Source organism: Salvia hispanica, chromosome 1 (genome assembly GCF_029641045.1).
Source record: "Salvia hispanica isolate PSC_SH4W2 chromosome 1, Shi_PSC_v1, whole genome shotgun sequence".
Taxonomy (NCBI): Eukaryota; Viridiplantae; Streptophyta; class Magnoliopsida; order Lamiales; family Lamiaceae; genus Salvia; species Salvia hispanica.
The window spans coordinates 36,972,303-36,984,975 of NC_142692.1; the positions used below are offsets into that span (position 1 = coordinate 36,972,303).

A 12,673-nucleotide genomic window follows, 5' to 3' on the forward strand; every position below is an offset into this window, starting at 1 on the left:
AAATCCGTTTCAACTTTTTTAAATATCTTACGCCTTAAGCTGTCCATAATTTATTACTCCACTTTAGGTAGTAACTTCACCTAATACCATAATATTAATACGTTAAAGAGCTCCATAATATTTTTATTCAAGGTATAATATATTATTCCTTACAATCTAACATTTTTTATTTATTAAAACATTAAATCGTTGTCATGCACGCTTCTTGTTTTTATGAATATTCAATTTTAAATTGGAAAATTGTAGGAGAAGCCACAGATATCAAACAAACTCTTGTTCGTTCAACTTACAAAAATCAATTACGAAAATTATAAATGTTAAGTTTTTTATTCCAACTCGTAATATGCTATTGATTTAACGCATACATGTTTCAAATTGATGACGTTGTCGTGTTATTATCTAACGCGTTTGAAAATGATAAAAATCATGTTTGAATATCATGAGAAAATTAAAAATCATACTAGTAATTTTGTTGGATGGTTTTTAAAAATACGGGGTGAATCAGAATTTATTCAAATTTATTATTTTCCTAACAATTTACTCTTTTTTTTCACTTAAAATAAATGCACAGCACATCATATATTTTTGGCAAATAACATCCTCTTCACCATCACTGGATTTTCTCATAAAACACCAAGTAATAATATATAATTGCAAACACCTAATATTATAATCTATTAGTAAAAGAAATAGGAAAAAGGAAATCATCTTTTTAATTAAGAAAGATAAATTACTGGGAGAAACAAATAATTGCATACTCCTAAAAAAAGAAATTTACAACATGCATTTTTGACTATATAAGTCTATAGCAGTACATGTAAAATCCCCCCCGAAAAAAGAAGTAAAAGCTTTGACCGGCAGCTGCCGCCCTCCGCCTCCGGCCAGCAAACCACCGCCGCCGCCGATCGGCGATCGGCTTCAATAATCTGCGACGATGCACCGCACGTCAAATTTCGACAAGTGGCGTCGCAAAACAACAAAATACAACTCCCTAGATATACAATACTAGCATACAGTTGCGTCACCTCTCACTTGCTCTCTCTGACCGATTTCGTGAATTTTTTTTCACAATTTTGGAGGAATCGTGGAAACGTATGGCGCTGTTGTGAATTTCTTAAACCGTCGCTTTCAGTTTTTTTTTTTTTTTTTTTTTTTTTTTAAATTTCTCTCATAGAAAAGGCTCGTAGAAAGAGAGGGAGTTAATAACGAAGTAGCTTTCCTTGCGCAACTTTTTATTTATTTTTTTTCCTATTTATTGTATTTTTTTCGAGAATTTTTTGTTGCTGTTTGGGGGAGGTGTGTTTGTGCGTGATGAATGCGGCGGCGATGGTGACGCCGAGAGCGTTCTTCGCCGATTCCAACGACATCGAATTTGGAAATCCGATGTGGTTTGTGTACGCCGGCGTCTCGTGCTTCCTCGTTCTCTTCGCAGGAATTATGTCCGGTTTGACTCTCGGATTGATGTCTCTCGGAATCGTGGAGCTCGAGATACTGCAGCGGAGCGGCAGCTCCACGGAGAAGAAACAAGCTGGTATTTGTGTGTGTTGTGGTGTAATTTCTGTAGTTTTCTCTCTTTTATTGAAGAAATTGGAGTTTTGCTATTGGAATTGATTGTTGTTTTGTTCTGATGTGTGGAGTTGAGATAGTTTGTTTAGTGATTTTGAGCAATTGTTTTCAGCCGTTATTTTCCCGGTAGTTCAGAAGCAGCACCAACTTCTGGTGACCTTGCTACTGTGCAATGCTGCTGCGATGGAGGTTAGTTGGTGATTTCTGCTAACTATTTGTGGAATTAGTAGAATTCATAGCTGATGAAGTAACCTATTCAGAAATATCTGTGATAATGAGTAATTTGTAGTTCAATCTTGTATGTTAGCTCATTCTTTAGTCCAATCTTTGGCATAGTTTTCTGTTAAGACTTCTTCTCTTCGAATGGCAGAGTTAATTATGGTCTCATTAGGAGTTTTAAGTATTGATACTGTGCAGGCTCTTCCACTCTATCTGGACAAGCTGTTTCATCCTGTTGTTGCTGTCATTCTGTCGGTGACGTTTGTTCTGGCTTTTGGTGAGGTACACTTTGTTTTTGTCACTGCATTTGGTTGTAGTTATTTGATGTGACTAACTCCTCTATATGTTTATGGTGGCTGAACAGATAATCCCTCAAGCAGCTTGCTCTAGATATGGGTTGGCTGTGGGTGCTAATTGTGTGTGGCTTGTTCGTGTTTTGATGATCATTTGCTACCCGATTGCTTTCCCTATTGGAAAGGTGATTTGTTTATTTGTAATTGTGTCAGCTAATAGTAGATGGTTCTGTGTTTATGGGATACTAACTTGGACATTTTGAAAGGCGGGAGGGTGGGTGGGGGGATCTTAATTATTAGCTCAAGTATGATATGTTTAGTGATACTTCAAAAATGGGAGGGTCTTACAAGTCTCAAGCAACATTATTGATATCTTCTGCTGTTTTTCCTCCTGTGAGTTTACTTCGGTTGAGGTTCTAATATCTTATGCTCAACTTCTTGTGTGATTTAGATCCTCGATTCCGTCCTGGGCCATCAAGATGCTCTATTTAGGCGACCTCAACTGAAGGCTCTCGTATCTATCCATAGCCAGGAGGTATGGAGTCTTAAGTAAAGCGTGAGCGACTGCATAATATCACATACACGCCATGCCGTTATCTAATATCCAAAGTTCATTGTTTTTTCTGATTTTTATTTCATTTGGTTAATTGATGTCATAATAGGCTGGTAAAGGTGGTGAGCTTACTCATGACGAAGCAACAATTATCAATGGAGCACTGGATCTGACAGAAAAGGTATGTTCAAGTTCAGGAGGACCATCTTGTACTACCTCCGTCCACCAAAATTTTTCCCATTTTTCCATTTCCGTCCGTCCCCCGAAATTTGTCTCATTTCACTTTTACCCTTTTTGGCAGTGGACCCCATATTCCACTAACTCATTCCTACTCATTATAAAACTACTACTTCCGTCCACGAAAATTTGTCCCATTTTTCCATTTCCGTCCGTCCCCCAAAATTTGTCCCATTTCACTTTTACCATTTTTTGTAGTGGACCCCATATTCCACTAACTCATTCATACTCACATTTTATTATAAAACTAATAATTAAAAGTAGGACCCACAATCCACTAACTTTTTCAACTCACTTTCCATTACATTTCTTAAAACCCGTGCCCGGTCAAACCGGGACGAATTTTCGTGGACGGAGGTAGTAATATATAAAAGTAGGACCCACAATCCACTAACTTTTTCAACTCACTTTCCATTACATTTCTTAAAACCCATGTCGGGTCAAAGTGGGACAAATTTTGGTGGACGGAGGTAGTAATATTTTACTTTCCTTTTGTTCAATAGCCTCTTTTACTAAGTGCATTTTTGGTCTTTTTATTTGACTTTGCATTGATTCTACGATGTTACCTAACTATTATTAGGATGTAATATGGCAGTAATTCTGGTTCATATAAGTTCAAAGTACAAAAGCTCTGTGACTGGGAGTAATTCTGGTTCATTTAGTAGGATGCAGTTGCTGAGTTTAATGGGGGTCATTAAAAAGTCATTCCATAAATTTTTTAGCAACTGTACTCATTTTCATTCAACCAATCCGTGACAAAATGCATTGTGCCTGTTTCTTAGCTAAACATACATACTCATAGAATCACATTTTCAAAATCAACTCGAGGGGAAGAAGTATGTGATACATTAAATAACGTCTGACTTAGTTATCTAGCTTATACATTGCAAGTGTGATAATAAAATGACTTATTCTTAACATGCACAGACAGCCGAGGAGGCAATGACACCCATTGAGTCCACGTTTTCACTTGATGTGGATACAAAACTGAATTGGTGAGTACGATCCTCTGAGGGTTTGATTTATACCTAAGCATACTCCTGTTCAACCTTATCTCCATTAGTCTCTCTCTCTCTCTCTCTCACACACACACACACACACACAATTCTCCAGCACAAAAAACACTTTTCTTTGATTAATATCAGGAATATATTTGATTTTTATCCCTGTTAATGTTTGTGCATGCTCTATTCTGCAGGGAAACTATTGGAAAAATCCTTGCGCGGGGTCATAGTCGCATTCCTGTGTACTCAGGGAACCCGAAAAACATTATTGGACTTCTTCTGGTACGCATCATAACCCTCATTATTGGATAAGCTTGTGTTCTTTGCTTATTCATCTTTTGATGTAGGTAAAAAATCTCCTCACTGTAAGAGCTGAAACAGAGACTCCAGTTAGCTCGGTTTCCATCCGGAGAATGCCTAGGTGTGTTCATCTCTTTGAATATTTTCATATTTAGCACGAGAAACTGACTTATTTGGCTCATTAAATCAATTTATTATACTACAGAGTACCAGCAGATATGCCCTTGTATGATATTCTCAATGAGTTTCAAAAGGGTGGCAGTCACATGGCAGCTGTAGTGAAGGTGAGAGCGAAAAAGAAGAAGCTTATCTCCTCTGATGACATGGCTGAAGAAAAACTTTTAACCGAAGGGGATTCGCAATTGAAAATCCCGTTGCTTGACAAGTATGGTAGAGAAGCAGATACCGTCGTTGTCAACATCGAGAAGGCTGAGCAAAATGGTTTCGTGACATACAACTCTAATGCTGGAGAGGATGTTGAAGATGGAGAAGTTATCGGCATAATCACCTTGGAGGACGTATTTGAAGAACTTCTACAGGTAAATTTTGTTAGTTATTTCAATTTTCCCTTTTCATATAATAATATGCTCTTCATGTGCAACAGGAGGAAATTGTTGATGAGACAGATGTTTACATAGATGTACATAAAAGGTTCTGATCTCTTTCTTTATTTTCCTTTCCTCCATTGTTTTTGTTGAAGTTATTTGCTCTTTACCACCTTATATCTTACTAGTTGCACATTGACTATGGCAGAATACGCGTCGCTGCTGCTGCTGCAGCTTCTTCAGTTGCTCGAGCACCTTCGACTCGTAGGCTTCAAAAGCCAGCCACAGTAAGTCATGCAGCTCTTCCCTTTTCTCATTATTTCTCTGTACCATTGATAACAAGATAATTAGTTTCTCTTTTAGCAAGTAGGATCCGTTCGGTTTCCACTATTGCTAATTACTAGAAGTCATGTTTATTCTTATGGAGTAATATCTTGTTCGGTTGCCCGTGACAATGTATCTCGACCCATCTCCATAGTGCTAAGATTACACTGTGTCCCACGATTATCCTTCCCACCACCACCCCTATGACTAATTTTATCCAAAATAAAGTCTTATAATCTTTTCCTAACATATAAACCACCACCTAATAATAGTAATTTGAAACCTATCCAACTCATAGCATTTCCCCAAGGGCCATTATCAGTTTATGTCCCAATCTTTTATCGTTACGGTCTTGTGACGCACTTCTTGTCTTCACAGGTTGGCTCAGGCAAGCAATGACCGTGCACGGAGATGCTGGTGCGGTCTCGATACCGTAACAACACAACACATGAAAATGCTAAGTGTTTGTCTGGTCTATACAGTTAACTGTGTGTTGTAGTATGTGTAAAGGAAGATTTTGAAACGACAACTGAAATGTTGTAATGGTATTGGTAGTTTTCATGAAGTCGATATATCATCCTTTTTTTGTAGAATTACAATTTCGAAACCAATGTTGTAGTTTGAACCATGATACTACACACAATTGAGTTGTTGTAGTTATTTTCTCGACGGAAAAATTGAGTTGTAACGTTTTGGAAGAAATTGCTAGAAGCATCTAAATTATTAAAATAGAAAAGTACTACTACAATAGTAGTATTTTATTGGATGATGATGGTGGAGGTGGTTACTAATGTTGGATCATTTAGTACAATTATTTAATTTTTCAAATGTGCATCCCTATACTTTTATCACTAGAAACCTTACGTTACACCTTCAATAATTTTGAAAATTTTATTTCATTCCTCCACAAAATAATGATCTATTATCATTAAAGATAAATTATTCTTGATAAGCGGCCAACAAATCATTATACTGATAAAATAAAATATAGGAGTATAAAAATAAGATTTCATATTATAATAAAATAATTTTTTAATTTCAGATAAAAATTGAGTCGTTAATAGACTAATCTCTAGCTTATTTTAATTACGTCAACTAATCCAATCAATTAGATGAATATAATTGAAATGAACATTGAAAACTGTATTTGGAAGAAAAAAAAGCGCCCATTGGCGTAGAGAAATGGGTGAAAAAACAAAGCAGCCGCGTTTGACGCAGTAGTTTTCCTCCGCCGTCGCAAATTCGCAGTTGAATCCGAAGAAAATGGTGTTGGTTGGGGCGGCGATGGGGCTGATGAGCGGCACGCTCGTCTACTACCACTGCGCCTACCGCCAATCCAGCGTCGTCTCGCTCATGGCCGACGTCCTCATCGTGCTCCTCTGCTCTCTCGCCATCCTCGGCCTCCTCTTCCGCCACATGAACATCGCCGTCCCCGTCGATCCCCTCCACTGGCAGATCTCCCAGGACGCCGCCTCCTCTCTCTTCGCCTGCCTCGCCAACACTCTCGGCGCCGCCGAGTCCGTCCTCCGCGTCGCCGCCACCGGCCACGACAAACGCCTCTTCCTCAAGGTAATTGATTCAATTAACGGACTAATTGCTTAATTTGACGGAATTAACTGACTAATTGCTTAATTTGATGGAATTAACTGATTAATTGCTTAATTTGATGGAATTAACGGATTGATTACTGCTTAAACCCTTGCCGTTTTTTGGTAGGTGGTTTTCTGCCTTTATTTGCTCTCTATAGTCGGAAGAGCTTTCTCCGGCGTCGCTGTGGCTTACATCGGTCGGTACTACTGCATTCAAGTTCCGATTCAATTATTACCAATCTCTACGAATTTATTACTTCCGTTTCTAATTATGTACTACTACTGCATTCAAGTTCCAGTTCTGTTCTTCCGATTTATGATTATCACAGATTAAATTATCCATTGAAATATATTTATTGAAATTCTTCTTTCTGAACGAAATTGCTTTTGCTTGGGTAGGATTGTGCTTGTTCTATATCTACATTATTCTCCATTAAAATACACTCCATTGAAATATCTTCCTTCTAAATATTGCATTTCTATTTATGTACTCATTGAAATTGCTTTTGCTTGGGTAGGATCGAGCTTGGGCTGTGTACGCTATTCTCCTTTGAATATATTGAATTTCTTCTTTCTGAATACCACGTTTATTTGAAATTGCTTTGCTTCGGGTAGGATTGTGCTTGTACTGTATCTGCACTATTCTCCATTGAAATCTATTGAATTACACTTCTTTCTGAACATCACGTTTCTATCAATGTACTCATCAAAATTGCTCTTGCTTGGGTAGGATTGTGCTTGTACTGTGTCTACGCTATTCTTGAAAACTCTCAGACCAACAGTGCATATTTGGGACGGCTTGCGGGTAGAAGAGATGGCGTTCAAGATAACTAATGATTCCAATGCTTGTGCAGTTTGCATTTTCTGTTAATACATCAAGTAGTCTTTATTCGAGCAAATAATGCCTTCGTGATGGGGAAAATTCCCATTTATGTATTAGGTTTACTTAATACTTACATGTATTGTCTTGCTCTTGTATTCTCACGAGCATTTATTGTTCGTATGTTCAGATGCTTAGCACTATCCAGTTCTAGGAACATCCAATTCAAGTTAGCTTTCTTGGTTCAATTTGTGTGTTTTTATCCTTCAAGGAATGGCTTCTTGCTCCTCGCATCCATATATCAAATTGAAAGAAACATCTCTATCTTAAGTGACTCTGTTTCTACCATCATGCCAGTCCAGGATCGCCGCACATGTTGGCTATAAAACTGCTCTCATATCATGTTTTTGTGTTAACATTTTTTGCCTTGCAGTTAGAATAGAGTGACCTTCAGCTCTGATCCTACAAATGTGAGTTTTTTTACTTGATTGCTATGTTGATGTTGTTTTTGTGATTGAAAAATTGGCTCCTGTAGTCCTGTTATGATTTCAAGTAATGTGGATGAAGAAGCCGAATGCAATTGTTGTGGTTTATTCGAATGCGAAGCAGTTTGATTTTTCTCAATCTAGAATGCCGAAGAGGAGAAGTTATGGTCATAGTGGGGTGGCATTGCAACCCAAGTTTACGAGACAGCTTATAACTGAGTATATACTTTGCAGGAAAATCTTAGTTAGTGCAAATGAGCAAATGAAGTCTTCCATATTGTTTCTAAACACCAAACACTACGGAGGTTGTTGACATAATCATCTTGGATGATGAGTTTGAAGAACTTCTGCAGGTAATTTTTTTTTTTGTGTCGCGTTTTACTTGAAGTGCTCTATTCATCTCATTGACATTGACACCTGAAATTCAAGTTGTAAAATAGTAGTACTTGAGATTATGCTTTCTCTTTCCATACAGACAACAGATCTGTTTCAGTGTATGTAGATTTATACTGATATACATGAAAGGTTCTGATTATATCTCCATTGTTTAGATGAACTTAGTTGCTCTCTACCACTTTTATGAACATCCTTACTAACGTATTGCTCGACAACTATTGCATAATTTGCATAGCTGCTGATGCAGCGTCTTCAGCTGCGAGCACCTTCAATTCTCAGGCTTCGACTCTCCTCCTTGCTTATTGTTTTTGCCTTCCATCACTGTAGCTCCTGCTGTTTGTTGATTGTGATCATGCATTAGGTTGCTCTAAGAAGATAATCACTTTATGTCCCAACCTTTTCCTCGTTTGGTATCTTGCTAACGCACTTTCTCATCTTTGTAGGAGGGCGCGACATGGGTAAGAAATGACCCGATGCAGAGAAGAGGATAGTACCATGTATACATGATAACGACACGATAACTCAAAATGCAGCAGTATAGAACTGTGTTACATGTGATATAGCCTCCTTTTTTGTAGAAATAAAATTTTGAATTAATGGTAATTTTATTCTTCTCATGGTATTTACTAGGGTTTGTGTTTGTTCATCAAACTCAAAAGAGGGGCATAGTCCCACTTGTTGAGTTACAAAAATAATGGTTAGATTGTAGTAATATACATTGTACTCCACAAAATTGAGTTGTATTGTTCATAAAATGTTTTAATCAAGAAATAGAGAAAAATAAAGATATCTAGCAATATACATTGTACTCCACAATATTCATTGTTTCAGTATGCTTTGATACCTGATAATGATATTACACAAACCTTCATATACCACACTATCTCAACACAGCATATTACATAAACTTTAATGCAAATTGGTAAAATATAAAGTAGCGGAAATTGCTAGAAAAAATTGTTTCAAAAATTGTAATTGGAAAATTGGTCTCATTTCATCATAAAGATAACTAAGAGCATCCCCAGTGGGGATAGACTTCCCGTAGCCTTCCCGACGGACTTCCCAAAAACACCTCCTGCCACGTCATAATGACCTCCCATATCCTTCCCAGCACTGCCACGTCATAAGGATTTCCCACTGCACAGTGGCGGACATACCATAGCCTTCCCGCGCGGACTTCCCGCAGTTAAAAAAATTCACAAATTCACCAAATTAAACAATTTACGGAATTAAACAATGTACGGTATTAAAATTTCGGCACGAATACGGAATTAAACAAAGTGCAAAATAATTTCATTAGATAAAAAAACAACAAAAAAAAACAACTTAATCAAATTACACTCATGAACATATCAACGATGACCCCGACGCAACCATAGCTCTTCAATTAAATCGTTCTGGAGTTGAATATGGGTTTGTCGTTGGCGCATGTCGGCCAACGCACGCACCCAGTCGTCCCCTTCATGGGGTACCCCCATGCGTCCACTGGGGGTGGCCACATCTTGGCTTAGACCGGCACCATCATCATCGTCACTGGCCCAATCAGTCAGTGCTGCACCTTCATCTTCGACCATCATCTTGTGCATGATAATACATGCGTACATGACATCAGCGATGCAATCCATATGCCACGACCGCGATGGACCCTTCACTATCGCCCATCGACTCTGGAGCACACCAAATGCCCGCTCCACATCCTTGCGCGCTGCCTCCTGACGACTCGTAAAGTATTTCTTCTTATCTTTTGTTGCACATCTGATCGTCTTCACGAAGACGGGCCACATAGGATAAATCACATCCGTCAAATAGTAGTCCATGTTGTGCTGGTTGCTGTTGGCGATGAAACTGACAGTCGGACCAACACCAAGTTCTTGGTCGAAAAGAGGAGACGACTGTAGGACATTGATGTCGTTGTTCGAACCGGCTACTCCAAAGTATGCATGTCAAATCCACAGCCGGTAGTCAGCTACCGCCTCAAGGACAATCGTGGGATGCTTGCTCTTGAAACCGGTTGTGTACAACCCTTTCCAGGTGGAGGGGCAGTTCTTCCATTCTCAATGCATACAGTCTATGCTGCCCAACATTCCCGGAAACCCGTGCTGAGCCCCGTGCATAGTCATCAGATCCTGGCAGTCTTGGGGGGTAGGCTTCCGAAGATAGGTATCCTTGAATATCTCCCTAACGCCTTGACAAAAAAACTCCAGACATTCGCGGGCAGTCGACTCGCCGATGTGGAGGTACTCGTCGAACATGTCGGTCGTACCTCCATATGCCAACTGCCTGATTGCTGCCGTGCACTTTTGAATGGGCGTGTGGCCGGGTTTATCAACCGCATCATCTCTCATCCTGAAATATTCGTATCGACGCTCTAAAGCGCCAACAGTACGAAGAAACAGTGGACGACTCATCCTAAAACGTCGGCGGAATAAGTTGCCCCCAAACCGCGGGTCTGGAGCAAAGTAGTCCGCGTACAACCGATGGTTGTAGCGATGCGGTGCCGAGGTATTTGAGTTCGATGATGGATGGGTCGAGGTACCGTCGGCTGTCGCTGCTGCTGCATGGCCGCTTGTAACGCCTGATTTATCTCCCTAGATGTAACGACACGCAGCTCATCCCTAACGATCTGGCGCCAATCTGGATCACCGCTACCACCCGCACCACTACCACTACCACTTCCACTGCCATTTGCCATTGTAATAAAAAAACGTAGAGAGAGAGAAACTTGTTAACACAAGTGGTGCGAATGAAATGAAGTTCAACGAGCGATATATAGAGTTTGAAAAAATAAAAAAGTAAAAAAAAAATTAAAATTATATCGGACATCCGCCGCGGACGTCCGTCCACATGCCACAGCGTCGGACGTCGCGCAATAACCGCGGAACTCCCGTGTCCGCACGGGACGTCCGTCCGCCTGCCTTCCTCGCCTAATGGCGGACGTCGGGCACGCCGGTCCGACGCCCGGCGGATGTCCGCCGTTGCTGATGTTCTAATACTACTTCTTCTTTTTTTTTTAAAGTGACATGGAAGCTACTCCTCTAATACTACTTAAGTACTACTACTATGCTATAAATAGATAAGGACTTATTGTGATGGAAAATTTGAAAACAAAACTATTTTAGATAAAGATAAAAGAAAGAAAGAAAGAAAACTTAATTTAGTTTAGTTGGAAATCGAGAAGAAAAACAAGATTATTTTTCATGCATAACATTAACGATAAGAGAGAACATTTTTTTTGGTCTATGATCTTTGTCAAAATATTATTTTAGGTCCGTGAATTTTGATAATATCATTTGAGGTCCGTTAACTATGAGTTAGTATCATTCGAAGTACTTTTTTACTATTTCTAAGATTTTATGGACGAAAATACCCTCAATACCTTGAAGGGTACATATTTTTAATTAACTTATCACATACTCATATTTTTCGACGAATTTTCTAAATATAATTTGACCTTCAATATTATCACTTAATTTTGTGACATGCAAGAAAAGTTTCTTCAACATTTTATAATTAAAGAATTTTAAAATATTTTTGAGGCATGTATACTCGTAAAATATCAAGGTCACGGTCAATAGACGATACTTGAATGTTGATATATTATTTAAAAATAATATCAATATATCAATATTCAAGTATCATTTATTGAATGTGACATTAATTTTTACGAGTATCTATATCTTAAAAATATTTTAAAATTCTTTAATTATAAAAAAGTTGAAGAAGAAACTTTTCTTGCATATCACAAAAGTAATAATATTGAAGGTTAAATCATATTTATAAAATTCGTCAAAAATATATAGTAAATATATTTATAAAAAATATGAGTATGTGATAAAGTTTATTAAAATACCCTTCAAGGTATTGAGGGTATTTTCGTTCAGAAAAACTTGTAAATAGTAAAAAAGTACTTCAAATGATATTAACTCATAGTTAACGGACCTAAAATGATATTTTCAAAGTTCACAGACCTAAAATGATACTTTGACAAAGTTTTGTGGACCAAAAAAGGTGTTCCCTCGTAATTATGTTGATAGTTGAATATAACTAAATTAATACTACATACTCCTCCCCCGCTTAAAATAGTTGTACATCCGATTGGTGAAGAATATAGTCAAACTTAAGGTACAAGTGGGGGAAGCACAGCAGATATCAGTAACGTATAAATAGGTAGATTTTGTTGGAGCGTTTCATCTTTTGCATTCATATTCATATATGTATAAATTAGCTGACATTTTGCCCATGTAATTTTTGATCCAACTGTAATTTTGGTGAATCCTGCTTCTCCTTTCCTTAATTTCTCTAGGCTTTTATTGTCCCAATTAATTTTCTAAATAATATTTTT

General features: G+C 38.1%; 2 protein-coding genes across 5 annotated transcripts; both read left to right on the forward strand.

The window, feature by feature from the left end:
- The first annotated feature begins 817 nt into the window (after nt 1–817).
- LOC125217742 (DUF21 domain-containing protein At4g14240-like) lies at nt 818–5,743 on the forward strand. The gene is made up of 13 exons (XM_048119265.2): nt 818–1,531; nt 1,679–1,755; nt 1,984–2,067; nt 2,150–2,263; nt 2,530–2,613; nt 2,741–2,812; nt 3,796–3,863; nt 4,067–4,154; nt 4,220–4,293; nt 4,378–4,711; nt 4,777–4,823; nt 4,926–5,004; nt 5,420–5,743. The coding sequence occupies exons 1-13, from the start codon at nt 1,312–1,314 to the stop codon at nt 5,438–5,440; spliced, it is 1,362 nt and encodes a 453-aa protein (XP_047975222.1). The 5' UTR covers nt 818–1,311; the 3' UTR covers nt 5,441–5,743.
- Nucleotides 5,744–6,178: 435 nt separating this feature from the next.
- LOC125217744 (reticulon-like protein B22) lies at nt 6,179–7,698 on the forward strand. Of its 4 annotated transcripts, none has more exons than XM_048119268.2 (3): nt 6,179–6,610; nt 6,758–6,827; nt 7,149–7,698. In XM_048119268.2, the coding sequence occupies exons 1-3, from the start codon at nt 6,305–6,307 to the stop codon at nt 7,223–7,225; spliced, it is 453 nt and encodes a 150-aa protein (XP_047975225.1). In that variant the 5' UTR covers nt 6,179–6,304; the 3' UTR covers nt 7,226–7,698. The 4 variants fall into 4 exon arrangements, with proteins under 4 accessions (XP_047975225.1, XP_047975226.1, XP_088915962.1 ...); XM_048119269.2 differs by having other exon boundaries at nt 7,246–7,698; XM_048119267.2 differs by having other exon boundaries at nt 6,180–6,610; nt 7,361–7,698.
- Nucleotides 7,699–12,673: the final 4,975 nt, after the last annotated feature.

Bases quoted from the DNA above. Each gene is read 5' to 3' on its own strand.
- LOC125217742 (XM_048119265.2), top strand. From the start codon at position 1,312: ATGAATGCGGCGGCGATGGTGACGCCGAGAGCGTTCTTCGCCGATTCC. The intron at 3,864-4,066 runs GTGAGTACGATC...TCTATTCTGCAG, and splicing joins GTGGATACAAAACTGAATTG to GGAAACTATTGGAAAAATCC. The intron at 4,294-4,377 runs GTGTGTTCATCT...ATTATACTACAG, and splicing joins TCCATCCGGAGAATGCCTAG to AGTACCAGCAGATATGCCCT.
- LOC125217744 (XM_089059836.1), top strand. From the start codon at position 6,305: ATGGTGTTGGTTGGGGCGGCGATGGGGCTGATGAGCGGCACGCTCGTC. The intron at 6,611-6,757 runs GTAATTGATTCA...GTTTTTTGGTAG, and splicing joins ACAAACGCCTCTTCCTCAAG to GTGGTTTTCTGCCTTTATTT.